Source organism: Falco cherrug, chromosome 19 (assembly GCF_023634085.1).
Source record: "Falco cherrug isolate bFalChe1 chromosome 19, bFalChe1.pri, whole genome shotgun sequence".
Lineage (NCBI taxonomy): Eukaryota > Metazoa > Chordata > Aves > Falconiformes > Falconidae > Falco > Falco cherrug.
Window position 1 is genome coordinate 2,947,484 of NC_073715.1, and position 23,851 is coordinate 2,971,334.

The window sequence follows — 23,851 nt, forward strand, 5'->3', positions numbered from 1 at the left end:
AGCACCATCCGGCCGGGGAGGGGAACACGCGGCGCCGGCCCGCAGAGCGCACGCGCAGGCCAGGCAGCTGCCGCCCCCCCCCACTTGGATTCGCCCCCGCGGGCGCGACCACCCGGATGGGGGGGGGGGGGGAAGTTGAGACACCCGCAGGGCGCGTGCGCAGGGGCCGCCGCGCGTCACGTGACGGGCGAGGCGCGAGCAAAACAAAGCCGGGGAGCACGTGGCGCACGGGACGTCACGGGTCGCCGTGATGTCAGGCGGTGACGTCATTTTCCCGGATTCCCTTCTCAAGGGCGCGACGTGACCGTACCGCGGGTGGCAGAGCCCGGGGGCGGGGAGGGGGTCTGCTCCCGTGACGTCCCGCGGGCCCAGCCCCGGTTTTCCCGCCCCCCCCGCCCCCCGTGCGCGATGGAAGAGCCCTCCTCGCCCTGGCAGCCTGCCGTGCCCCCTCCGTACCTCCAGGGGGCGCCCGCCGCCATCGGCCGCTCGGCACTCGCTCTCTCCTGCCTGGCGGCGCAGCGGGCGGGCCGGGCAGGGCGCGCAGCGGAGCGCCGATCGCGGCGGCGGCGGGATGAGCCTGGCGGAGGGTCGCGCCCCGCGGCGCACGGCCGGTAACCGACTCTCGGGGCTGTTGGAAGCCGAGGAAGAGGATGAGTTCTACCAGACCACCTACGGCGGCTTCACCGAGGTGCGGAGACGCCGCGGGCCCGGGAGGAAGCCTGGGCACGGGGGAGGGTGTCTCGGACGAACGCGCCTGGCGGTGTCCCGGTGCTGGGGGGGGGGGCGGGTGTCTGGGGGGGGGGGGAGCCCCGGGGGGGATGTCTGGAGGGCCCGGGGCGGGTGGATGGGGAGCCCCGTGTGGGAGGTGGGGGTCCCCGGGGGGGGATTTCTAGGGGGCGCGGAGGCGGGTGGATGGGGAGTCCCGGGAGGGGAAGGTGGGGGTCCCCGGGGTAGCGGGAAGCTCCGGGTGGGGGATATCTGGGGGGTCCGGGAGCAGTGGATGGGGAGCCCCGGAGAGGGTATCTGGGGAGCCCCGGGGGTGTCCAGCCATTAGAGAAGTGGTCGTGCCCCCCTCCCCCCCCCATAGCAACGAGGCCGCCGTGGCCGTGGGGCGGGAGGGCAGTGGGGGGTGACACAGCCCCCTGTCCCCGCAGGAATCGGGCGATGACGAGTACAGGGGTGACCAGTCGGACAGCGACGACGAGGTGGACTCGGACTTCGACATCGACGAGGGCGAGGAACCCGCCAGCGACCAGGATGAGAGCGAGCCCAAGCGCCGCCGCCGTGTCGTCACCAAGGCCTACCGGGTGCGGGGGGGTGGCCGGGACCGGGCTGGGGGCTCCGGCATCCCCTTCCCAGCTCCCTGCTGGGAAAAGCCGAGGTTTAAGCGGGGCCAAAGCCGTGGCCTGGGGGAGTTTTTCTCCCTCCTCACGCCCTCTGCCCCATAGGAGCCCCTCAAAAGCCTTCGCCCCAAGAAGGCGGATGTCCCCAGCAGCAGCTCGCAGAAGCCACGAGAGGTGAAATCTGTCCCCTTGGAGCTGCAGGATGACATGGGAGACAGTGAGTGCGCACGGGACGGGGCTAGAAACGGGCCTCCTGCGTGAGAGCTGCCGGTGAGCCGGCCGGCCGGTGAGCCCTGCCCTCCCGCCGCAGGCAGGAAGCACATGCGGCAATCCACGACGGAGCACACGCGCCAAACCTTCCTGCGCATCCAGGAGCGGCAGGTCCAGTCCAAGCGTAAGAAGGGTGGCACCAGCTACGACCGGCCTCTGACGCAGGAGGAGCTGCTGGAGGAAGCCAAGATCACAGAGGAGATCAACCTCCGCTCCCTGGGTGAGCCAGGCGCCGTGCCAAGGGGTGCAGGGGCCCCCCGAAACGGCACAGGGAGAGGGGATGAGGGTGTCAGTGTGACGCTGAGCCTCCCCCTCGGCTTGTCGCTGTTTTTACAGAGAACTACGAGCGCCTGGAAGCCGACAAGAAGAAGCAGGTCCAGAAGAAGCGGAAGTGCGTGGGGCCAGTTATCCGGTACTGGTCCGTCACCATGCCCCTCGTCCCGGAGCCGGGCAAGGAGGAGAATGTGGATGTGGAGGGGTAGGTTGGGGTCACCTCGACGTGTCCCTCGTAGTTTTTTACCCCTCACAGACCCATCCGGGCCTCTCTGTCCCTGCCTCCCAACCCCGATCCCTCCCTGGGCTCCATTCCATCGTGGCAAGGGAGAAATGGGTTTTGGGCAGCGCCTTGGAGCCCCACGTGTCCCACACTCCAGTCCTGGGGGGCAGCTCGAGCAGATTTGGCAGCTCTGCCCACCATGGGAGCTCCCCTGGGGTCTCCCCCTGCCCTGGGGGTCTCCTGGGCACTGACTGAGTCTCTTCTAGGTTGGACCAAGACCTGCAGCAGGCTGAAGCAGCTCCAGCCCCGGCTCCAGCTTCCGCCGGGAAGTGCTCCCGCACCTTCATCTCCTTCAGCGACGATGAAACCTTCGAGCGCTTCTTCCCCAAAGCAAAACCGCCGCGGCTGCCGGTGCGGGAGATCTGCCCCGTCACCCACAAACCGGCTGTTTACCGCGACCCCATCACCGACATCCCCTACTCCAACATCCGCGCCTTCAAAATCATCCGGGAGGCCTACAAAAAATACATCACGGCCCACGGGCTGCCCAGCGCCGCCGCCTCCGCCACCTTGGGGGCCACCGCTCCCCCCGGCCCCGACCCCAACGTCCGTCCCACCCGCCAGAAGATCGTCATCAAGCAGAGCGTCCCCACGACCTGAGTGCTGGGGGGCTGCGGGGGACCCGTGGCCGCCGCGGGTTGAGGCCCGTCCTCGCTCTGACTCCTGCGGGTGACAACGGTTCGTTGCTTTATTTATCGCCTTCCTTTTTTTTTTTTTTTATATTAAAAAAGAAATAAACCCGAGTAGCCTGTATACAAGCAGGGTGCGGACTCCTATTTCTGTTAGATGCGCGGCACCGGGAGCACCCGCAGTAGGGGCAGGGTGCGTACCACCCCTGCTTTACACAGACCCTACAATAAACAAGCGGTTTGCTCCAAGCGCTGCTGCCCGTGCACCCCCCGAATGTGATTTGGGGGGCTGGGGGGGGGCGGGGTGGTGTCTCTTCCCCCAGAAAATCTTGGGGTGAAAGGGCTTAAAATGCCCCGGGGGGGGGGGGGGGGTGTCAGGGGTCTCTGAGGGGCCGCGGGGCCCCAGGCAAGAGGTTCAGCCTCTCCCTGTGGCCTCCCCCCGTTCCCCCCCCAGCCAGGGGCACCCCAAGAGGTAACGGGGCGCCCCCGGGTCACGAGGGGCCCCCCACGGCCCAAGGGTGCCCCTGCATTGCCGGGGTGCTGGGGTGGAGCTGGCGCGGGGCTGGCAGGGCTCGATAACGCCGGCGATATGTGATCTCGCCCCTCCCCGCCGGCTCGCAGAATAAAACGCTGATCTCATGCCCTGCGCGGCCGGAGCCCTTGGCTCAGCACCGGGGCTCAGCACCACCGGGGCTCGCACCCAGGCAGGCTCCACCGCCCGGCCAGCCAGCGGCCAGGTAGGGCCTGTGGGGGGTGGGGGATCCCAGGGTGGGGGGGCATGTCACCCCCAGGGACAGGGGCTCCTGGGTCTGTCGGGGATCCCTGCTTTGAGGGATCCCCCACCCCGCAGCCCCCCCGGCTTTCACCCATGGGTGTCTGGTCCCTCCCGGGGGCACCAGTTGCACGTGTGCCCCCTGCCCCCAGCCCTGGGGATGCTGGTGTCGGGGGGGGGGTGGGGGGTGGGGGGGGGCGGAATCTCAATCCGGTTCCTCGGGGGGGACCCAACCCTGGTGCCAGGGGACTCGTGTCCTCAGCGCCCACCCCTGCTGCCCCTCACCAGGGAGGGGGGGATCTGTGCTGGGGGGGCAAAGGGGCGCTGGTGGGGCGGTCTGGGTGGCACTGGAGCTGCTGCACTGGGATCTGCCCCCAGGCAGTGGGGGAGGCTTTGCGGGGGGGATGCTGGGTCCTGGTTTGGGGAAGAACCTTGACAATGCGCCTCAACTCCCCCAGAGCCCCTACGCGGGGGGTGCCCCACGGCCCCCCAGCTCAGTGGGAACCCAGCAGCACCCGGAGTTGCGAAGGCACCCTGTGGGCTGTGCCATGGAGGGGGTCCCTGTGGCGTGGGGTGTCCCCCCACGGTGTGGGGCATGTCCCCACCCCGGGGAGCCTCCTGCCAGCTGCTCAGCCCCCCTTGTCACCCCCCCAGGCCGCCCCCCGGCCCGCTGCCATGACGTCCTACCGGCAGGAGCTGGAGAAGTACCGGGACATCGACGAGGACAAGATCCTGCAGGAGCTGTCGGCTGAGGAGCTGGCGCAGCTGGACTTGGAGCTGCTGGAGATGGACCCCGAGGTGGGTCCCAGTGCCAGGGGGTGGCAAGCAGGATGAGTGCCATCCGGCCGTCAGGGTCCCCCCAGGGGTGACACGGTGTGTCCCCCAGAACGTGCTGCTACCGGCCGGGCTGCGGCAGCGGGACCAGACGCAGAAGAGCCCGACGGGGCCGCTGGACCGGGAGGCCCTGCTGCAGCACCTGGAGAAGCAGGCGCTGGAGGCTGGCGAGCGCGACGACCTGGTGCCCTTCACCGGCGAGAAGAAAGGTGCGGGGACCCGGGGGGTGACATGGCGGGGACAGTGGCGGGGACCAGGGGGCACGGGGCCCTGTGGTGCCGGGTATATTTAGCTCGGCAGAACCGTCCTCGCCAGCAGCTCGGGTGTCCTGGGCGAGCTGGGTCCCCGCCAGCCCCGGGTACGGCCACCCCCTGGCAATGTCACCCCCCCGTATGGCCACCCCCTGGCAATGTCACCCCCATTAATGCCACCCCTAGTACAGCCACCCCTGGCAATGCCACCCCCTGGCAACATCACCCCCACAGTAGTGTCACCCACTGGACACGTCCCCCCTGGCCCCCCACCCCCGGCAGCATCACCCCCAGGCCAGGTCACCCCCCCGGCAGCGGCCGCATCCCCAGCACCCCTGCCAGCCCCGTCCCTGGGCCACCATGCTCAGCACCACCGGCCTGTGCGAGGCCGGGCAGGATGCAACCCGCGTCCCCGCGCCCAGGGAAGCCCTTCGTGCCCAAGAACCCGACGCGGGAGATCCCACGGGAGGAGCAGATCACGCTGGAGCCCGAGCTGGAGGAGGCGCTGGCCAACGCCACCGAGGCCGAGATGTGCGACATCGCCGGTGGGTCTCGCACGGGGCAACCACGTCGCACCGCAGCCTCGCACGGGGCTGCTGCATTGCACCACAACCTCGCACCACAGCCTCGCACGGGGCAGCCATGTCGCACCACAGCCTCACACCGGGCTGGTGCATTGCACCACAACCTCACGCGAGGCAGCCATGTCGCACCACAGCCTTGCACGGGGCAGCCATGTCGCACCACAGCCTCGCACGAGACCACGCTACATTGCATGACAACCTTGCATGGAGCTGCTGTGTTGCACCACAGCCTCGCACGGGACAGCCGTGTTGCACACAGTCTCACACCAGGCTGGTGCATTGCACCACAACCTCACACGAGGCAGCCATGTTGCACCACAGCCTTGCACGGGGCAGCCATGTCGTGCGACAGCCTTGCACAAGGCTGCTGCCTCGCCTGGCCCCCTTGCACGGAGCTGCTGCGTTGCACCGCAGCCTCGCACGGGGGTAGCGTGTCCCACAGCAGCTTCACGGGGCGGCAGCACATTGCACAGCGGGGAGCACGTTGCACAAGGATCAGTGTTGCACGGTTGCACGCCTGCCCCAGCCCCGTGTCACACTCCACTCCCCGCTGCCAGGTGTGTGCCGGGCCCCCCCCCCCCCCCACCTCCCTGGGTCCCGGCCAGCGCCCGGCTAAAAGCAGCGCTGTGCCCCCACGCTCGGCTTTCACCGCTGGCCCCCGGCCCGCGCGCTCCCTGCGGCTTCCCCGAGCCCCCCGGCAGGGCAGGGGGGGCTGCAGCCACCCCCCAGGGGACACGGGGGGCCCTGGGGCACAGCTGACCCCCCCGGCCCCACAGCCATCCTGGGCATGTACACGCTGATGAGCAACAAGCAGTACTACGACGCGATCTGCAGCGGGACCATCTCCAACACGGAGGGCATCAACAGTGAGTGGCCTGGGGACACAGGGACAGGGGACGTGGGGGATGAGCCACCCCCCGGACAGGGGCCACGGGGCTGTTTGGGGTGGATTTGGGGAGCAGAACCCCTCTGGGATACCCCGTGGTGACCCCACACACACGTGCAAACGCATGTGTCCCCACACGTCCGTGTCCCCACGCACGGGCACGCGCGTACCCGCACACACGCGTGTGCCCAGGCGTGGTGAAGCCTGACACGTACAAGCCGGTGCCGGACGAGCCCCCGAACCCCACCAACGTGGAGGAGACGCTGCGGCAGATCCAGGCCAACGACAGCACTCTGGAGGACGTCAACCTCAACAACATCAAGGTGAAGGACCTGGTGGCAGCGTCCCCAGGGTGCTGCTCCCTGGGGTGTCCCCATGGGGCTGGGACACCCTGTTCCAGGGTGCTGCCTGCTGTCCTGGGGTGTTTGCCCTCACCCTGGGGTGGCTCCAGGGCACCCCAGGGCGCTGGTCGCCACCTGGGGGTATCCGTGTCCCTTTGGTGACATCCACTTGGTGCCACTTACACACCTTGGGTGACATCCAGCACCCTCTCAGGGATGTCTCTGTCTCCAAGGGCACATCTAAACCCCCTCGATGCCACTGACATCCCCCCCTGGTGACACCCTGCAGCCCCGGGGATGTCCCCAGCTGCTCGGTGACACCCATGTCCCCTTGCGGCAGGACATTCCCATCTCCACGCTGAAGGCCATCTGCGAGGCCATGAAAACCAACACCCACGTCAAGAAGCTCAGCCTGGTGGCCACCCGCAGCAACGACCCCGTGGCCAGCGTGAGTGCCAGCCCCGTGTCCCACCATGTCCCCACACCTCTCCAGACTGGGAGGGGACACGGCCCCTAACCCGGGCTCCACCCTGAGCACCAGCAAGGCCAGGTGACGGTGGCTTTTCCACCGTCACCTGGGGCATCGGTGGCCCAGGACGTGCCAAAGGGGGGGGGGGCACCAGCCCTGGGTGACACCCCGATGTGACACCCTGAGGTGACACACAGGCTGTGGCCGAGATGCTGATGGAGAACAAGACCCTGGAGAGCCTCAACATTGAATCCAACTTCATCACCAGTGCTGGCATGATCAGCATCATCAAGGCCATGTACCACAACACCACTCTGAGCGAGCTCAAGGTGGACAACCAGGTAGGGACGGGCACCCATGGGTGGCCTAGGGAGGGGGACAGGGGTGTCCCTAACTTCCCGGTGCATCTGGTCTCACCGCGGCCCCACAGTGCCAGCGGCTGGGCGACACGGTGGAGATGGAGATGGCCACCATGCTGGAGCAGTGCCCCTCCGTCGTGCGCTTTGGCTACCACTTCACGCAGCAAGGCCCCCGCGCCCGTGCCGCCATCGCCATCACCAAGAACAACGAGCTCCGTGAGCGTCCCCTGTGTCCCCTCCCAGAGCAGGAATCGGGGTGGGGGGGTGGGGTGTGTCCCGGCCCTGACCCCCCCTCTTTCCTCTGCCCCCAGGTCGCAAGCAGAAGAAAGCCTAACAGCCCTCCCCTCCCCCGGCATGGCTCCTGCTCCCTGGAGCTGCTGTAAATAAAGACGGAGCAATGCGGCTTTGGGATCCGCTCGGATGCATCCCGGGGCAGGATTTGTGCGCAGGGACAGAATTGGGATCGTAGGGATGGGCTGAGGGAGGGTAACACCACCGGGGGGGCCGCAGGGGCTGAGCGGGATGCCTGGACCCCCCCAGGGAGCAGCGGGGCCGCAGGGTCGGGGTATTTATACCCCAGGGATTGGGTTACGACACCAGGAGGGGTGGGGGCAGCCAGGTGCCCCCGTGGCACTGAGCTGGGCACCCAGGACCCACAGGGCCCAGCACCCATGGCCCAGAGGGGTGGGGGGGTGGGGGGCACAGAGCCTATTTATAGGTGCCACCACATTATTTATCGGCACAAGCCGAGTGAGCGGGTAAATCCCAGTGCCCAGGGGTAACATCACCCCAGGCAGCACTGCCAGGGACCCTCCACAAGGGACAGAATATGACCCCAGGGCCCAGAGACACCTTTGGGTGGGGGGTGGGTGCTGTCCCAAGGGCATGGATGCCAGCTCAGGGTGCAACACCATAAATGACAGTCCCATGGGTGCACCCTGACGTGGGAGCACACACAGGCACCCAAAGGCTGGCAGGAAAAGTGGGGGGAAACTGAGGCAGGGGGAGGGCAGCGTGGCAGGGTGCTCTGCGAAGCACTGGGACAGCTGTCAGGGCTGGGGAGGAGGGGGGGAACCCAGCACCACCACCCCGAAAGGCCATGACCCGCAGGCAGCTGCCAGCGTGTGAGAAAACAAGTGTGACTTGGGACAGGGACAGCAGAGGACAGGCCAAAACCCACATGGAGCTTGGCAGCACTTGTAGGGCGTTGGCCAGAGTAGGGGCACCCCAAAAAGGCACTAGGTTGAGCACCCCGTGGCGGCAAGACGGTGGGAACCCCAATATTACCCCTCCCTGGGACCTGCTGCAACGGCTCAGACACCTCCATCCTCTCCAGCTGCCTCTATTAATGGCAGGTGTGGGGACAGCTGCAGGGGGACAGTCCCCGTGGGGACCAGAGGAGCCCAGGGGGGCCTCAGGCCGGCAGCAGTGCAGGTGGTTCGTCCTCGTCAGAGTCAAATTCAGCGTTCTCATCCTTCACCCACTTGCCAGAGCGGTCTTGGATCCAGCCGGCACTGGGGACAGACGGATGGACAGTGAGAGGCGGCTCATTACGGGCTTCCCCGCGCCAACGGGGCCAAGACTCACCTGCGCAGCTGCAGGTATCGCTCCAGGGCCTGGCGCCTCTCGGGGCTGAGGGCTTCAGCCTGGCTCGGGACTGATGATGAGGCTTTTCCTTTGCTGCCTTGCTGCGTCCGCGCCGGAGCTGTCTTCGGGGCACCTGCGAGGGCAGAGGGGACTGGTGGGACCCACAGAAATGGGAGAGGGCCAGCCGATTGCCCAGGCGCCCTGCCCTGCCGGTGCCAGCACAGCTCTGGAGCCACTGGCTAGCTCTTACCCACTCGCCTGCCGCGGTGCCCCGGCAGCAGGGCTGCAGGGCTGGCGTCCAGGGCTGCTCCGTTCTTCTGCGACGGCTCTGGCAGCATCGGGGCAGCACTCAGCCCCATCTGGGTGACACCAGCTCGTGAGCTGCTTCCCTCCACCCTGTGATGGGAGAAGGGGTCAGGGCCTCATCCCACAAACGCCCGACAGCAGTGAGGTCACGGCACTGCCAGTGCCCTCCCAGGAAGCCCAGAGCTTTCCCACATTCTCCAGCAGCAAAAACAGAAGCCTCACCCCATCCTCCGGCAGCAGCTGCTGTAGGGAGCTGCTTTGAGCAGAGCATTCCGGGCAATCCTCCTCGTCTGTGCCAGAAGAGGGGCCGGGGAGCCCTGGGGACCGGGGACAGAGCTCAGGGGGGCCCCATCTGGGGGTCCAGCAGGGTGAGGAAGGGGCATCTACACCAACCTGTGTGCCTGCCTCCTCTGCCTGCAGCTCCTCCTCGTGCCGCCGCTTCTGAGCCGCGTCCTGGAGTGAGCGCTTCCTGCTGTAGAAGCGCTGCAGGCCTGAAAGACAGCAAAGGGGGTGGGGGGACATGCCCGCTTGGCACAGCTCACCCCGCCAGGGGACCTGCACTTACTGCCCATGTGCTTCTTGCCGGCTCTGTGGACTGTCAGCACGTCCAGCGTGTCGAAGACAGGGCGGTGGGCACACACTGTGCAGGCGTACCTGTGCCGAGGGGGAGAAGCTGCTGTCAGGACCCCGCGAGCGGTCGGAGGAGGAGGCTGCACTCGGGGGTCTCGCTCACCTCCCGCTCCTCAGCAGCAGTGCCTCATCCTCGGGGATGTAGTTGGCCAACAGGTCCGCGATACGTCTTTTCTGGGATAGACCAAGGGGGCCGGGTGAGTGCTTGTCCCCCCCACGCCTGCTGCCGGAGCAGGGTCTGCCCCAGTTTACCCCACAGGGAACCAGTCCTTTTCCCCAGACCTGTCCCCGCTTAGGCCAAGAAACCTCAGCACCCTGGGGACCCCGTTCCGCACTGAGGGGCAGGTGGGGAATTAGGTGGTCGAGGCTGGGGAGGGGGCGGTTTGGGACAGGCTGAGGCAGGGGAAGGGGGCAATTTCGGGGAGCAGCCTAGGCCAGGGGGGGTGTTTTGGGGGCACTGAGAGGGGAACTCGAGGGGGCCCAGGGCAGCGATGGGGAGGCACTGGGGGGGGCAGAGGAGCATTTGCGAGCTGGCAGGACGGCGCGCAGGGGGGTATCTACGGGCACGGAGGAGCGGGGAAGGGCTGCGGGGAACCGGGCCGGGGGCGGGCCGGGGCGAGGGGGCAAGGCCGGGAGGTGCGTGGGGAGGCCGGGTCCGGGTCTGGGGGACTCGAGAAGGGTCAGAGGGATCGCGGAAGGGAGGGAAGGGGGCGAGACCCACCTGCAGCACCCCCAGCTGACCGGGGTCGTCCCCCTCCCGCTTGAAGGACATGGCAGCCCCGGCGCCGGCCCGCGGTTACTATGGGAACTGCCCTCCCACCGCCCAGCTTCCGGGTGGCTCCTCCCGGCATGCTGCGCGCCGGAGCGGCAGCCAATCGGAACGCTCGAGGGCCGCGCCCCGCGACATGACGGGAATTGTAGTTCCTCTCCCTGAGACGGCGTGGCCGGAGGGGCAGAGACTCCCCCCCGGGGGCAGGGCCCGGCGCGAGGGGCGCAGGGGGGACGCCAGGGGGGGCTTCGATGTGGCGACGGGGGGGCGCGACGTCGTTGCGCGAGGGGCCGGAGGGGTACCCGCTCGCCCCGGACTACAAGGCCCAGAGGCCTCCGCGGCGCGGCCGGGCCGGGCCTGGCGCCTCCGTCCTCAGCGGCGCGCGGGGGGCGGCGCGGGGCCGAGCCCGCCCCCGGCAGCGGCGGCGGCAGCGGCGGGGCCCTGGGCAGGTCCCCCGGCCGGGCCGGGGCTGTGCGTATGAGCCCCCCGCCCCCCGCGCCGTCGGGGGTCGGGGCGGAGCGGGGTCCCGCCATGGCGGCGGGGAGCGGGGCAGCGGGGGCCTCCGCCCGGGAGCACCGCCTGGAGCCCGGGGACACGCTACCGGGGCTGGCGCTACGCTACGGCGTGACGGTGAGCGGCGGGGGGGGGCACGTCCGGGGGGCCCGAGGGGCCCTGGGGCAGGGTCGCGGGGGCAGGGCGGCCAGGACGACCCCGGGGTCCCCGTGGGGCCATTGCTGTCCCTTCCCGTCCCTGTCCCCCCGGTCCCTGTGACTGTCCCCGTCCGATCCCGTCCTCATCTCGTCCTTCCGTCTGTCCTCATCCCATCCCTCTCCTTGTCCCTGTCCCACTCTTGTCCCCATCCCACCCCTGTCCCCATCCTGTCCCTCTCTCTGTCCTCATTCCATCCCATCCCTGCCCTTGTCCCTGTCTGCACTCTTGTCCCCATCCCGGTCCCCATCCCGTCCCTGTCTCCATCCCATCACTGTGCCCATCCCTGTCACCATTCCTGTTCCATCCCATCGCTGTCCCCATCCCATCCCTCTGTCCTCATCCCATCCCTGTCCTTGTCCCTGTCCCCACTCTTGTACCCATCCCTGTCCCATCCCCACCCCGTCCTGTCCCCATCCCGGTCCCCATCCCGTCCCTGGCAGATGGAGCAGATCAAGCGCGCCAACCGCCTCTACACCTCGGACACCATCTTCCTCAAGTCCACCCTCCTCATCCCCACCCCGGCGCTGCCAGGGGCCCCCTGCCCTGATGACGAGGACAAGGACACGTCCGTCCCCTCAGGAGACACCTCGGCTGCTCCCGCTCCGTCCCGCCACGACCTCTCGGCCACCGATTTCCTGCGGCAGCTGGACGCCGAGATCGGGCGCTCCAAGGCGGCGGCAGCAGAACGGCTCCGCGCCGGCAGCACAGGGTGAGCGCGCCCACCCCGCCTCCCTGCTGGGGCCAAGGGGGCTTCTGGAAGGTGCCTTTGGCCCCCAGGTTGGTGAGCGGGTGGTAAGGCCACCCCTCAATGCCACCCCGCTGCGTCCCTGCAGCACGGCTGAGGCTGAAGGCACCCGCAGCACTGACACCAGGGCGCCCCCGGCCCACCTGGGCCCCCGCCTTGGCCCCCGGCCACTCACCAGGACCCCACGGGCGGCCACCCTCCGTGACGCAGAGGATGAGATCTTCACACTGTGACACCAGGGACACTGGGGACATGACGCCGTGACTCCCACCCTGTGGTGGCAGGGACCCCAGACACCCCCAGCCCTTGCCAGGGTCTACTGGAGGGGACACAGGGATTGGGGGGGAACACACAGTGTCCCCTCCTTGTCTCCTTCGAGGGACCTTTCCTGCTGTAGGGACACCCAGCACCTGGATGCAGAGCCAGCCCTCTTGCAGGGCTGCTGGGAGGGACTGTGATGTACTGGGAGGGACTGGGACAGGATTTACCAGCTGATGTTTTCCCTCTGGTTGTATTTATTTGTACGTCTTTGCTCTTGCGGGGGATTTCGGGGGGTGGGACCCCCATGCCAATGCCTGGACCCCCACAGGGATGGTCTCCTCCCACACTGAGGGCCTGTAAATAAAACCGAGCACTGTCACCTGGCTCTGCCTGTTTGTCACCTGCCGGGGACACCATCACACCCCCCGGGGACATGATTGTCCCCCTGGGAACAGGGCCATCCCCGTGGGGACACAGACCTGCGGACAGTGTCACCCTGCTGGGGACATGGTCACCCCCAGGTGACACGATTGCCCCCCTCAGGGACATGGTCACAGCCCTGGGAACACAATAACACCCCCCCACCCCCTCCCGAGGACATAATTCCCCTTGGGAACATGGACACCCCCTGGGGACAGTGTCATCTCTCGCGGCGCCATTGGCACTCTGGGGACACAGTCACCCGCCCCGGGGCTGCGGGCACCCACCCGAGGACACCGGCCCCCCCGCAAGGTGCCACGCCATGTGATGCCACCAGGTGTCACCCTGTGCCCACACCCTTGGGACCCCCCCCCCGGGACCCTCCAGAGCCTCAGGGGTCCCCAGGGTCCCCCAGGGCCACCCAGTGCCCCGGGATGTCCCCAGGGTCCGCCCTCCCCGAAGGGGCTGGTGACAGGGGACCGCAGCCCGGGTGGCACACTGGGGGGAGCTCAGCGCCCCCACGAGCTCCCAGTCACTCCCAGTAGCTCCCAGTCCCACCCTGGGCCAGCTGCACCCGTGCGTGCGAATGCCACGCGCTGGTGTAAGTGGGGCAGCAGGTCCCACTCGGGTGGGGGGGTCACAGGTGACGGCCAGCCCCGTTGCACACGCTTGTGCAAGGCTGCCCACGCGTGTGCGTGCTCGTGCACCGCACGTACATCCACCCACCCGCATGCACGTCTGCGCGCGTGGGCATTTGCACGGCGGTGCTTGCGGGGGGGGGGGAGGGGGGCAGCGCGGGTGCTTGCACACGCGTGTGCATCGACGGCGGGGGGGGGGGCAGCGCGGGTGCTCGCAGGCAGGGCTGTGCCCGCTCCCACGCGTCTGTGCACACGCGTGTGCAGGCACCCGCGCTGACCCCCCCTACGTGGGTGCACACGCGTGTGCAAGCCGCCCCCCCGCCCTCAGCGGCTAATGAGGATCAGCTCATTAAGGGGATTAGCGCCTATGTATAGGGCGGCCGCGGGGCGGGGCGGGGGTCCCGCGGGGGTCCCGGACCCGCCCCCGGCCCCGCTCCGGCCGCCGGCCGGTCCCGGCCCGTTCCGGGGCGGAGCCGCTCGGGGCCGCTCGGGGCGCGGAGCCGGTACCGGGCGCGGAGGGGGCGGCCGGGGGGGGGGGGGGTAGGGGGGTGTCGGGGGGGGGGGGCGGGCGGGGGGTGCCGCGAGGGGGTAGGTGCGGTGGCGCGGGGGTGTTGCGGGAGGGGTCGAGGGGTGTCGGGGGGGGATCGGGGGCGTGTTGGGGGGGGTCGGGGGGATGTTGCGGGGGGATCGGGGGCGTGTTGGGGCGGGCTGTGGTTGGGGAGGTTTCGGGGTGTTTTGGGGTGTAGGTGGGGGGTGCTGCGGGGTGAGGGGTGTTGTTGGGGTGTTGTGTGGGTGCTATGAGGAGTGGGTGGGGGGGGTCGGGTTGTGCTCAGGGTGCTGGGGGGTGCTCAGGGTGCTGTGAGGGTGTTGGGGGTGCTCAGGGTGCTGGGGGGTGTTGGGGGGGTGCCGTTGGGGGGGTTCGGGTGTGCTCAGGGGGCTGGGGAGTTGCACGTGGGTGCTGGACCCGAGCGCTGTGCGGGTGTTGGGGGGTTGTGAGTGGGTGCGGGGGTGCGCACAGCCGTGCCCCACTGCACACGCTTGTGCTGCGCTGGGAGCACTGGGACTGGGGGACTGGGGACACTGGGATGGGCACGTTGGGGCAGGGTCGCTGGGGATACTGGGGTGGGGATACCAGGACACTGGGAGGGGGGCACTGGGAGCACTGGGAGGGGGCGCTGGGAGCACTGTCCCCACAGTGGCGGGTGTCCCCAGGGCTGCTCTGTGCCCCCCCCCCCCCGTGCCTCAGTTTCCGGTGCCGAGACCAGCCCCTGGCAGCCCCGGGGGGCCGGTGCCCGTGGCCATGCTGGGGGTCCCGCTGCCCTTCATTCTCCTCCTCCTCCTCGCCGGGGGGGCGGCACAATCCTTCCCGCGGGACCTGGTGCCGCGCAGCACCGTGGGGCTGGCAGGTGAGCCGGGGGGGGGGGGGGGTCGGGGGGGCCTGGGGCTTGGGGGGCCAGCGGGGTGTCACCGCATCCCCCCATCCCCGCAGCCACCGCCGCCTACCCCCGCTTCGGTGGCCTGGGGGGGGCCAACGGCACGGCCCAGCTCGGCCTCGACTTCCAGCGCATGCTGCGCCTCAACGGCACCCTCTTCGTCGCCGCCCGGTGAGCTCTTGTGCGCGCTCGTGGGCGCTTGTGCGCGCTCGTGGGCGCTTGTGCACGTGGCACGTGCTCATCGGCGCTTGTGCAAGCCCATCTGTCCTTGTGCAAGCTCACCTCCCCTTTGCTTCCTTGTGCATACTTGTGCAAGCTTGCGTGCGATTGTGCACGCTGGCGTGTGCTCGTCTGTGCTTGCGTGTGCTTACCGGCACTTGTGCAAGCTCGCTCCCCCTTTGCTTCCTTGTGTGTGCTTGTGCACCCTTGTCTGTGCTTGTGCAAGCTCGTACACCCCTTTGCGAGCTCGTGCAAACTTGTGCACGCCTGCGTGTGCTTATCGATGCTTGTGCAAGCTCATCCCCCTTTTGTGTGCTTGTGCAAGCTTGTGCACACTTGTATAGGCTTGTACATCCTTGTCTGTGTGTGTGCAAGCTTGTGCATGCTTGTGTTTTTGTGTATCCTTGTACATTTGCCCACGTTTGTGCAAGGATGTGTGTGCTTACGCATGCTTGCCCATGCTTGTGCAAGCTTACATGCACTTGTGCATGCTTGTACATGTTTTATCTGTGCCTGTGCAATCTTGTTCACATTTGCGTGTGCTCCTGCAGGTTTGTTTGCTCTTGCACATGCTTGGGCACGCTTGCACGTCCTTGTGCATGCTTGGGCACATTTGCATGTGCTTGTGCCCACTTCTGCACACTCAAGCCTGAGCGCCCCTGCCTGCACACGCTTGTGCCCACCAGCATGTGCTCCCACATGCTCGTGCATGCTTGTGTCGCCATGCCCCTCGCACGTCCCTGTGCCCCTCGCACGCTCACACTCCCCCCCCTCCAGGGACCACATCTATGCCTTCAACCTGGGGCAGGACAAGGGGATGCTGTACCCCGAGCGGGTAAGGGGGCCAGGGGGCACGGGGGGGGCAGGCTGGGGGCACGGGGGGGCTGGGCTGGGGGTCCCCATGCCCACCGCCCCCATTTCACCCGGCAGTACCTCACCTGGGAGTCACGGGACAGGGAGAACTGCGCCATGCGGGGCCGGCTGCAGGTGAGGGGGGGTGGGGGGGTACGGGGGGGGAGGGGGGCATGGTCTGGGGGGGGGACGACTATGAAGTGTGGGGGTGCAGGGGCAGCATGGGGGGGTGGGAGTACAGGGTATGGGGATGCGGGGGGGTACTGGTATGCAAGGGGGTGGGGGGTGCAGGGGGTGGGGGATACAGGGAGTGGGAGTGGGCAGGGGGCTCAGGGCAGGGGAGAGTGGTGACGTCGGGGTCCCCTCGTGTCCCCCCCCACGCAGGATGAGTGCCACAACTACATCAGGGTGCTGGTGCCCCGCGACGCTGGCACCCTCCTGGCCTGCGGCACCAACGCCTTCAGCCCCCTCTGCCGCACCTACCAGGTGGGGGGGCTGGGGGGGCGTGACTGGGGGGTCTCAGCGGCTGCTGGGGAGTGTGATGGGGGGGGGGTGTCTCAGCCCTGCCAGGGAGCATGGGGGGGGGGGGGGGTGGTGGTGAATGAGTGGGGGTCTCAGCCCCCCCACTGAGGAGCATGGATGTGATGAGTGAGGGGGGGTCTCAGCCCTGCCAGGGAGCATGGGGCAGGGGGTGTGATGAATGAGGGGGGGGGGTCTTGGCCCCCCCACTGCAGAGCAGGGCTGTGATGAGGGGGGAGTCTCAGCTGGGCAGCTCAGCAGGGCAGTGCCCGCAGGTGTGATGAGCGGGGGGGGGTCCTCAGCATCTCCGTGCTGGGGCTGGGGGCAGCAGGGGGCCGTGCTGAGCTGGGGGGGGTGTGTGTGTCTCACCTTCTCGCCCCCCCCCAGGTGAGCAGCCTGGCGCAGGAGGGCGAGGAGGTGAGCGGCCAGGCCCGGTGCCCCTTCGACGCCAAGCAGAGCATCGTCGCCCTCTTCGTCGGTGGGTGCTGGGCAGGGCGGGGGTGACACGGGGATGCCCCTGAGGGGGGGACGTGGGGCTGACGCTGGTGTCCCCCCCCCCCGCAGACGGCAGCCTGTACTCAGCCACGGTGGCCGACTTCCAAGCCAGCGACGCCGTCATCTACCGCAGCCTCAGCCCCGGCCGCCCCCCCCTGCGCACCCTCAAGTACAGCTCCCGCTGGCTGCAGGGTACCCGGCGGGGGGGCTGGGGGGTGGGCACGGGGGCTGGGGGCAGGGAGTGGGGAGCACAGGGGTGGGGGATGGGGACAGGAGGTGGCGGGGGCTGATGGCCCCCCTGGCCCCTCCCCCCAGAGCCCCACTTCGTCCAGGCGCTGCCCTACGGCCCCTACATCTACTTCTTCTTCAGGGAGGTCGCCGTGGAGCTCAGTGCCCTGGGCAAGGTGGGCGCCGGGGGGTGGGGGGACCCCCAGCCCATCCCCCTGGCATCAGGCCAGGGGAGACCCCCGTGCCCCTCGCCCGAGCATCTGGCCGGGTGCTGGTGTCTCACAGGGTGCTGCTGCCTGTGGGTGCTCCTGGTGCCAGCCCAAGGTGGCCGTGCCCCTGGCTGCCCGGGTGCTGGTGCCCCTGGCTGCCCGGGTGCTGATCCCAGCGGGTCCTTGGGTGCTGACACCCATGGGTGCCCAGGTGCTGGTCCTCATGAGTGCCCAAGTGATGATGCCCATGAGTCCCTGTGTGCTGACACCCATGGGTGCCCATGTGCCGATGCCCTGGGTACTGACACTTGCGGGTCCCTGGGTACTGACACCCATGGGTGCCCAGGTGCTGGTCCTCATGAGTGCCCAAATGATGATGCCCATGAGTCCCTGTGTGCTGACACCCATGGGTGCCCATGTGCCGATGCCCTGGGTACTGACACTTGCGGGTCCCTGGGTGCTGACACCCATGGGTGCCCATGTGCCGATGCCCTGGGTACTGACACCCATGGGTGCCCAGGTGCTGGTCCTCATGAGTGCCCAAGTGATGATGCCCATGAGTCCCTGTGTGCTGACACCCATGGGTGCCCATGTGCTGATGCCCTGGGTGCTGACACTTGTGGGTCCCTGGGTGCTGACACCCATGGGTGCCCAGGTGCTGGTCCTCATGAGTGCCCAAGTGATGATGCCCATGAGTCCCTGTGTGCTGACACCCATGGGTGCCCATGTGCCGATGCCCTGGGTACTGACACCCATGGGTGCCTAGGTGCTGATCCCTGCAGGACCCTGGGTACTGACACCCATGGGTGCCCAGGTGCTGATGCTCTGGGTGCTGACACCCGTGGGTGCTGGCACAGGTGGCGGTGGCACGGGTGGCGCGGGTGTGCCGCAACGACCGGGGGGGCTCCCCGCGGGTGCTGGAGCGGCGCTGGACGTCCTTCCTGAAGGTGCGGCTGCAGTGCGCCGTCCCCGGCGATGCCATCTTCTACTTCGACGTCCTGGAGGCGGTGACACCCCCCCGGGCCCTGCACGGGCGCCCCGCCGTCCTCGCCCTCTTCGGCACCCAGCCCAACAGGCATGGCGACGGGGGTCCCGGTGACGAGGGGTCCCGGGCTCTGGGGTTGTGAGCATGGGGACAGGGTTGGTGGCAACATGGGAGACGGGGACGTGGGGACACAGTGGGGCAGGACACAGGGGAATTGGGACACGGTGGGGCCCTGGCCACACCAAGGCCACCATGGCAGCCCTGGCAGGGGACAGCGGCGTCCCCAGCGCCGGTGCCACCCGGTGCCAACCCCGCAGCATCCCTGGCTCAGCCGTCTGCGCCTTCTACCTGGCGGACGTGGAGCGGGCGTTCGAGGGACCCTTCGCCGAGCCCCGCGGTGCCTCCAGCACCTGGATGCCGGTGCCCGAGGACAGGGTGCCCCGACCCAGGTACCACCCCCCACCCCGCACCCCAGAGCCTGGGTCCCTCCGGGGCACCACGGCCACCCGCGTCCCCACGCCGGCTGTGCCGCAGGCCGGGATGCTGCGCTGGGATGGGACCGGCCGCCGGCATTGTCACCTCTGGGGACTTCCCCGACGAGACGTTGGCCTTCGCCAAGGAGCACCCACTGCTGCACGGCGCCGTGGCACCCGCCGGCGGGCGGCCGCTCTTCACCCGCACTGGCACCAGGTGCACACCCGGGGTGGGTGGCCGCGGGGACGGGGGGTGGCTCGTGCGAGGAGGGTGCGGGTGCACAGGCTGGGGAGGGTGCAGCCGGTCCCATGGGTGCTGCAGGGTGGGGAGGGTCCTCGTGCAAGGCTCCAGTGCGAGGCCCTGGTGCAAGGCCACACAAGGATGTGCAAAAGTGTGCAAAGCCCTGGTGCGAGGGTGTGTAAGACCTGGGTGCAAGGGCCCCAGTGCGAGGGTGTGCGACAGCGTGCGAGGCCCCGTTTCAAGCGTGTGCAAGGGTCCCACATAGTGCAACGGCCTGGTGCAAGAATGTGCAAAGCTCCAGTGCAAAGGTGTGCAAAGCCCTGGTGCAAGGCTGTGTGAAGGTGTGTAAGACCTGGGTGCAAGGGCCCCAGTGCGAGAGCGTGCGACAGCGTGCGAGGCCCCGATCTGAGCGTGTGCAAAGGTCCCACGCAGAGGTGTGCAACGCCCTGGTGCACGGGTGTGTGAGACCCCTGCACGAGGGTGTGCAAGGGTGCGCTGGGTGCAGGCTGACGCAGCTGGCGGTGGACACGGGCGCGGGGCCACGTGGGAACCAGACCGTGCTCTTCCTGGGTGCCGAGGACGGGCGGGTGCTGAAGGTGCTGGCGGCCACGCAGCACCCCGGGGCCACCCAGCACCCCGGTGGCACCCCAGCACCTGGTGACAGCCGGGAGCCTGGTGACACTGGGGATGCCACCTCTGAGACGCTGCTGCTGGAGGAGATCAGCCTCTACGACCCTAGGCGGTGAGTGTGGGGCGCTGGGGGTGCTGGGGGGCTGGTAGGGTCCATGGGTGCAGGGGGGCTGTGGGTGCTGATGGGTGCTAGGAGGCAGAGGGCATTGATGGGTGCAGTGGTGGTGTGGGTGCTGAGGGGCAACGTGGGGGGCACAGGGCATTGATGGGTGCCGTGGGGTCAGGGAGGTACCGTAGGGTGCTGATGGGTGCTGTGGCGTCATGCAGTTGCTGCGGGGCCATGTGGGTGCCACGGAGCTGCAGGGTGCCGACGGGTGCTGTGGGGGGCCGTGGGTGCTGGGGTGCCGTCACGATGGGTGCTCCTGGGGGGGCAGATGCCAGGGGCCGCGGGGCGCCAGCCGGGTGCTGGGGCTGGAGCTGCACCCGCCGGGCCAGGAGCTCTACGTCGCCTTCGCCGGGTGCCTGGTGCGTCTGCCCCTGAGCCGCTGCGCCCGGCACGGCGCCTGCCGCAGGTGAGCGAGAGCATGGGCGTGTGCGAGGGCGTGAGGGTGTGCAAGGGTGCAGGGGCACATGTGGGCACGGGGTGTGCATGGGGCCACGAGGGCATGTGTGGGTGGGATGTGTGAGAGCACGGAGGTGTGCAAGAGCGTGCAAGGGCCAGGGGTGCGTGAGGGCACGGGGGTGTGCGAGGGCCAGGGGTGTGCGAGGGCACGGGGGTGCGTGAGGGCACGGGGGTGTGCGAGGGCCAGGGGTGCGTGAGGGCACATGGATGTGTGAGGGCACAGGGGTGTGCGAGGGCCAGGGGCGTGCAAGGGCACGAGGACGTGTGTGTGGGACCACAGCACGCGGCCACCTGCCCCCCCCCGGCTCCCTGCAGGAGCTGCCTGGCCGCCCGTGACCCCTACTGTGTCTGGCTGCCCCGCCAGGGCTGCGTCCCCTTCTCCGAGGACCTTCCGTAAGTGTCCCCTGTGGTGGCCTCTCCGGCACACCCCCCACCCCACCCCCCTCTGCTGGGTCCCTTCCTCGCGGGGTGGGGACTCTGGGGACGGTGGGTGATGTCCCCTGCCCTGCCCAGGAACGGCTTCAAGCAGGACGTGGAGGGCTACCCCGGGACCGCTGGGACCTGCCAAGGTGAAGGGGGGTACATGGGGGACACTGGGGACAAAGCCATATTGGGGGGACACAGAAGGTCGCTGTGGGAACTTCTGGGGACACGAGGTCACGGGGGGGATGCAGGGGGCACCAGGGCGATGCTGGGGGCCCTGGGACATGTGGAGGACACTGGGGGGACGGAGGTGGCCGCAGGGGACACGGGTGGCCTGGCCTGACCCCGCTCTGCTCTCAGATGCACCAGCCGTGGGGGACAGCGACGGGGACAGAGACTTGGCCCATGGTCAGTGACACCCTGTCTGCCCCCCCAGACACCCAGGGACCGGGGGGGACCCCAGGGAGGAGGAGGGACCCCCAGGAATCAAGAGAGGGACCCCAGGGACTGGGGAAGGACCCTGGGGATGGGGGGGGGGAACCCACAGGAACAGAAGGACCTGGGGTGGGGGGCCCCCGGGGACCCCCAGGGATCAAGAGAGGGACCCCAGGGACTGGGGAGGGACCCTGGGGATGGGGGGGACCCCCAGGGACAGAAGGACCCGGGGTGGGGGACCCCTGGGACCAGGAAGAGACCCCCACAGACGGGAGAGGGACCTGGGGCGGGGGGACTCCAGGAGGGACCCTGGGGGCCCGGGTCCCCCGTGTGTGCGGGGGGCTGACGGGTGCTCCCGCAGGGGTGCGCCAGCCCGGGCCGGGGGCCGCAGCGGCGGTGCCGGTGCCGGTGCTGGTGGGCTGCGTGCTGGGCGCCTTCGCCCTGGGCGCCCTGGCTGCTGGGCTGCTGGCGGCCTGCTGCCGCCGCCCCGCCGCCCCCAAGGGACCCCCGGAGCCCCCTGCCGCCGCCCCACGGCCCCCGGCCCAGCCACCTGCCCCCCGCCTCTACCCCCTGCTGCCACCCCAGGGCGGGGCTGGGGGCCTGCGGGACCCCCCCGAGCTGCCCACGCCGGAGGCCACCCCACGGCCACCTGCCAAGGCACTCTGGGAGCGGGTGACGGAGCCCCGGCGCAGCCAGGCCGCCCACCTCGGCACCCCAGAGTGCCCGGAGCCCCCCGGGCCAGGACCCCCGCCCAAGGCCACCCTGGAAGAGATGCTGCAGCGGCTGCACGGGACGGGGGGCTCGGGGTGGCCGGTGACCCCCCCGGGCACCAGCTCCTTCGCCAACCGGGTGCAGCCGGGCACCCCGTTCTCCAGCCTCCCCCCGGCCCCCCGCGACGGGACGCCCCGCCGGCTGGACGTGCCCCCCGACAGCCCCCCGCCGCCCCGGCGGCCCCTGGCACAGAGACACTCGCTCGGGGGGACGCCTGCGAGACCACCTGGCCTGGCCCGCGGGCTCACCCGCATGCACTCGCTGGGGACCCCGGGGGGGCCAGCCTGGGGCCCCCGGCCCGGCACCCTGGAGCGCTCCCTCTCCATGAAGCCCCCCGTGCTGCCCAAGCCCCTGATGGTGCCAGCAGCCCCCGGGCGGCCCTGAGCCCCCCAGCACCCATGGGACACCCCTGCTGCGGCTGGCGGGGGGCCCCCCAGCCATCCCCTGGGTGGCAAGACCCCCGCCTCCCTGGTGGCACGTGGGTCCCCCCGTCCCCAGACTGGCCCCCACCGGGGTGACAAGGGTCCCCATGTGCCAGCCTGGCATGACAAGGCTTTTCTTTTTCTTTTTTTTTTTTTTAATCCTAATTTATTTAATTGGGGGGGGGGGGAAGGGGGGAGCCACCGCCAACCCCCTGGGGGACATGCGACACAGCAGCTCTCCATGCCGGAGCTCAGCTCATCCTACCATGTAGGACCAAGGCTGGGGGACAAGAGGGGGACAAGGGGGGGGAAGGTGCCACCGGACCCCCTCGGGGCCAGCCCAGCGTGGTGGCCCTGGGGTATCCCCACAGTGGCACAGGGGATAGGAAGGGCCTGGCGATGCGCTGGCTTAGCAGGGACAGGGCTGACACCAGGGGTAAAGCAAAGCTGCTCCCCAAGGTTGTGCTATTTTATTAAGAAACATATTAAAAAAAAGTTTTTATATATATATATATATATATATATATACACATGTTGAAATTTCCCAACATCTACCCTCAGTAGAAGAGGGGCCCAAGCACTTGGCTCCTCGTCACAGCACTAACAGGGTCCATAAGGGACAATTTATTCTGTGATAAACCTCCCAGCACTGCGCCTGGCACGCAGGAAACCGATCTGATACAGGTGAGATTAAAGAAATAATCCGATTTGGCCCCAAAAAGCACCCTGTGGGTGATGGAGGGGGGTTCAGGCAGGGAAGGCCCCTGCCAAGGGGCTGGGGGACCCGCGCTTGATTCCCGGGGCTTGTTACTCCCCTTCGTGGCTGGCTGGAGAGGATTGAGTTGGCGTTTCCGTGCCCTCCTCCACTCATCCCCACCGGATTTGCAACGCCCTGCTTCCGATTTAGGAAAATGGGAACCGGTTACGGCAAACAAGAGGGAAACACACATCTAATCAAACCCAAATCGGTTAAATTAGCACCGCACCACCTCCTCCACCAAAGAGTAACAACACACGCTCATTTCAAGACCGCAACTTCTGCCTCGGCATTCCCGGGAAGCAGGCCGGGATTCTCCCACCCGCACAGGCACGCGGCTGCGATCCCAAGCTCGTGGCGGAGGGGAAGCAGGGTGGGCGTGTGGGCGTGGGGAGCTCGGCTGCTCTGCCTCGATAAGAGCACGGCTTTTGAGAGCCAAGGGGTTTGTTTAGCCTTTCACCTCCTCCATCCCCGTGCCCGCCGCTGCCTGTGGCACGAGGACAAGGACGGAGCCGGCGTGGGCGAGAGGAACCCTGACGCGGCAGAGTCCGGCCCGGACACCGGTGGGAGGGTACTGACCCGCTCGCAGCAGCCTGACGCTGCCACGGCCGACTACGCGCCAAGCAGAAAACTGCTGGTCTTGGCTTAAAAAGCTCCAAATCCTTTCTGTAAAAAAGCAGAGGATGCAGCAGGGTTTAAATTCTTTCTAAACAGAGATCAAATTCTCATCTTTGTTCAGAGCCCATCCACGAGTACTTCTAAAAATAAAATTAACG

At 68.4% G+C, this 23,851-nt stretch overlaps 5 protein-coding genes across 7 annotated transcripts; 4 read left to right on the forward strand and 1 right to left on the reverse strand.

The window, feature by feature from the left end:
* The first annotated feature begins 507 nt into the window (after positions 1-507).
* On the forward strand, positions 508-2,889 carry VPS72 (vacuolar protein sorting 72 homolog). The gene is made up of 6 exons (XM_055696791.1): positions 508-688; positions 1,155-1,307; positions 1,449-1,560; positions 1,654-1,833; positions 1,950-2,091; positions 2,376-2,889. The coding sequence occupies exons 1-6, from the start codon at positions 572-574 to the stop codon at positions 2,767-2,769; spliced, it is 1,098 nt and encodes a 365-aa protein (XP_055552766.1). The 5' UTR covers positions 508-571; the 3' UTR covers positions 2,770-2,889.
* A 511-nt stretch (positions 2,890-3,400) lies between these two features.
* Positions 3,401-7,721, forward strand: TMOD4 (tropomodulin 4). The gene is made up of 10 exons (XM_055696783.1): positions 3,401-3,535; positions 4,225-4,368; positions 4,457-4,613; positions 5,078-5,200; positions 6,016-6,105; positions 6,318-6,448; positions 6,807-6,914; positions 7,133-7,276; positions 7,366-7,510; positions 7,606-7,721. Exons 1-10 carry the CDS (start codon positions 3,437-3,439, stop codon positions 7,626-7,628), a joined length of 1,164 nt encoding a protein of 387 aa, XP_055552758.1. The 5' UTR covers positions 3,401-3,436; the 3' UTR covers positions 7,629-7,721.
* Positions 7,722-8,620: 899 nt separating this feature from the next.
* On the reverse strand, positions 8,621-10,648 carry SCNM1 (sodium channel modifier 1). Its single transcript, XM_055696831.1, has 8 exons — positions 10,539-10,648; positions 9,921-9,991; positions 9,753-9,841; positions 9,581-9,678; positions 9,410-9,504; positions 9,132-9,277; positions 8,882-9,014; positions 8,621-8,808 (listed from the first exon to the last, which is right to left on the reverse strand). The coding sequence occupies exons 1-8, from the start codon at positions 10,587-10,589 to the stop codon at positions 8,709-8,711; spliced, it is 783 nt and encodes a 260-aa protein (XP_055552806.1). The 5' UTR covers positions 10,590-10,648; the 3' UTR covers positions 8,621-8,708.
* Positions 10,649-10,954: 306 nt separating this feature from the next.
* LYSMD1 (LysM domain containing 1) lies at positions 10,955-12,682 on the forward strand. 2 transcript variants are annotated; one of them, XM_055696850.1, is made up of 3 exons: positions 10,955-11,216; positions 11,795-12,006; positions 12,131-12,682. In XM_055696850.1, exons 1-3 carry the CDS (start codon positions 11,064-11,066, stop codon positions 12,273-12,275), a joined length of 510 nt encoding a protein of 169 aa, XP_055552825.1. In that variant the 5' UTR covers positions 10,955-11,063; the 3' UTR covers positions 12,276-12,682. The 2 variants fall into 2 exon arrangements, with proteins under 2 accessions (XP_055552825.1, XP_055552824.1); XM_055696849.1 differs by having other exon boundaries at positions 10,961-11,216; positions 11,738-12,006.
* Positions 12,683-14,291: 1,609 nt separating this feature from the next.
* Positions 14,292-22,826, forward strand: SEMA6C (semaphorin 6C). 2 transcript variants are annotated; one of them, XM_055696653.1, is made up of 17 exons: positions 14,292-14,767; positions 14,851-14,965; positions 15,791-15,848; positions 15,944-16,000; positions 16,250-16,351; positions 16,772-16,862; positions 16,949-17,071; positions 17,195-17,283; positions 18,174-18,391; positions 18,619-18,750; positions 18,836-18,991; positions 19,521-19,757; positions 20,080-20,217; positions 20,583-20,660; positions 20,781-20,836; positions 21,051-21,098; positions 21,711-22,826. In XM_055696653.1, exons 1-17 carry the CDS (start codon positions 14,662-14,664, stop codon positions 22,412-22,414), a joined length of 2,508 nt encoding a protein of 835 aa, XP_055552628.1. In that variant the 5' UTR covers positions 14,292-14,661; the 3' UTR covers positions 22,415-22,826. The 2 variants fall into 2 exon arrangements, with proteins under 2 accessions (XP_055552628.1, XP_055552626.1); XM_055696651.1 differs by having other exon boundaries at positions 14,294-14,767; positions 21,487-22,419.
* The last annotated feature ends 1,025 nt before the right edge of the window (positions 22,827-23,851 follow it).

Excerpts from the sequence above, each read along its gene's own strand:
- SCNM1 (XM_055696831.1), bottom strand. The coding sequence starts at position 10,589 with ATGTCCTTCAAGCGGGAGGGGGACGACCCCGGTCAGCTGGGGGTGCTG. Across the intron at positions 9,842-9,920 it reads CTGCTGCTGAGGAGCGGGAG|GTACGCCTGCACAGTGTGTG; the intron begins GTGAGCGAGACC and ends CCCTCGGCACAG. Across the intron at positions 9,679-9,752 it reads CGGCAAGAAGCACATGGGCA|GCCTGCAGCGCTTCTACAGC; the intron begins GTAAGTGCAGGT and ends GCTGTCTTTCAG.
- TMOD4 (XM_055696783.1), top strand. The coding sequence starts at position 3,437 with ATGCCCTGCGCGGCCGGAGCCCTTGGCTCAGCACCGGGGCTCAGCACC. Across the intron at positions 4,369-4,456 it reads TGCTGGAGATGGACCCCGAG|AACGTGCTGCTACCGGCCGG; the intron begins GTGGGTCCCAGT and ends TGTGTCCCCCAG. Across the intron at positions 5,201-6,015 it reads CGAGATGTGCGACATCGCCG|CCATCCTGGGCATGTACACG; the intron begins GTGGGTCTCGCA and ends CCGGCCCCACAG.
- SEMA6C (XM_055696651.1), top strand. The coding sequence starts at position 14,662 with ATGCTGGGGGTCCCGCTGCCCTTCATTCTCCTCCTCCTCCTCGCCGGG. Across the intron at positions 14,966-15,790 it reads ACCCTCTTCGTCGCCGCCCG|GGACCACATCTATGCCTTCA; the intron begins GTGAGCTCTTGT and ends CCCCCCCTCCAG. Across the intron at positions 20,661-20,780 it reads CCCTTCTCCGAGGACCTTCC|GAACGGCTTCAAGCAGGACG; the intron begins GTAAGTGTCCCC and ends TGCCCTGCCCAG.
- VPS72 (XM_055696791.1), top strand. The coding sequence starts at position 572 with ATGAGCCTGGCGGAGGGTCGCGCCCCGCGGCGCACGGCCGGTAACCGA. Across the intron at positions 1,561-1,653 it reads GCAGGATGACATGGGAGACA|GCAGGAAGCACATGCGGCAA; the intron begins GTGAGTGCGCAC and ends CTCCCGCCGCAG. Across the intron at positions 1,834-1,949 it reads GATCAACCTCCGCTCCCTGG|AGAACTACGAGCGCCTGGAA; the intron begins GTGAGCCAGGCG and ends CTGTTTTTACAG.
- LYSMD1 (XM_055696849.1), top strand. The coding sequence starts at position 11,064 with ATGAGCCCCCCGCCCCCCGCGCCGTCGGGGGTCGGGGCGGAGCGGGGT. Across the intron at positions 11,217-11,737 it reads CGCTACGCTACGGCGTGACG|ATGGAGCAGATCAAGCGCGC; the intron begins GTGAGCGGCGGG and ends CGTCCCTGGCAG. Across the intron at positions 12,007-12,130 it reads CTCCGCGCCGGCAGCACAGG|CACGGCTGAGGCTGAAGGCA; the intron begins GTGAGCGCGCCC and ends GCGTCCCTGCAG.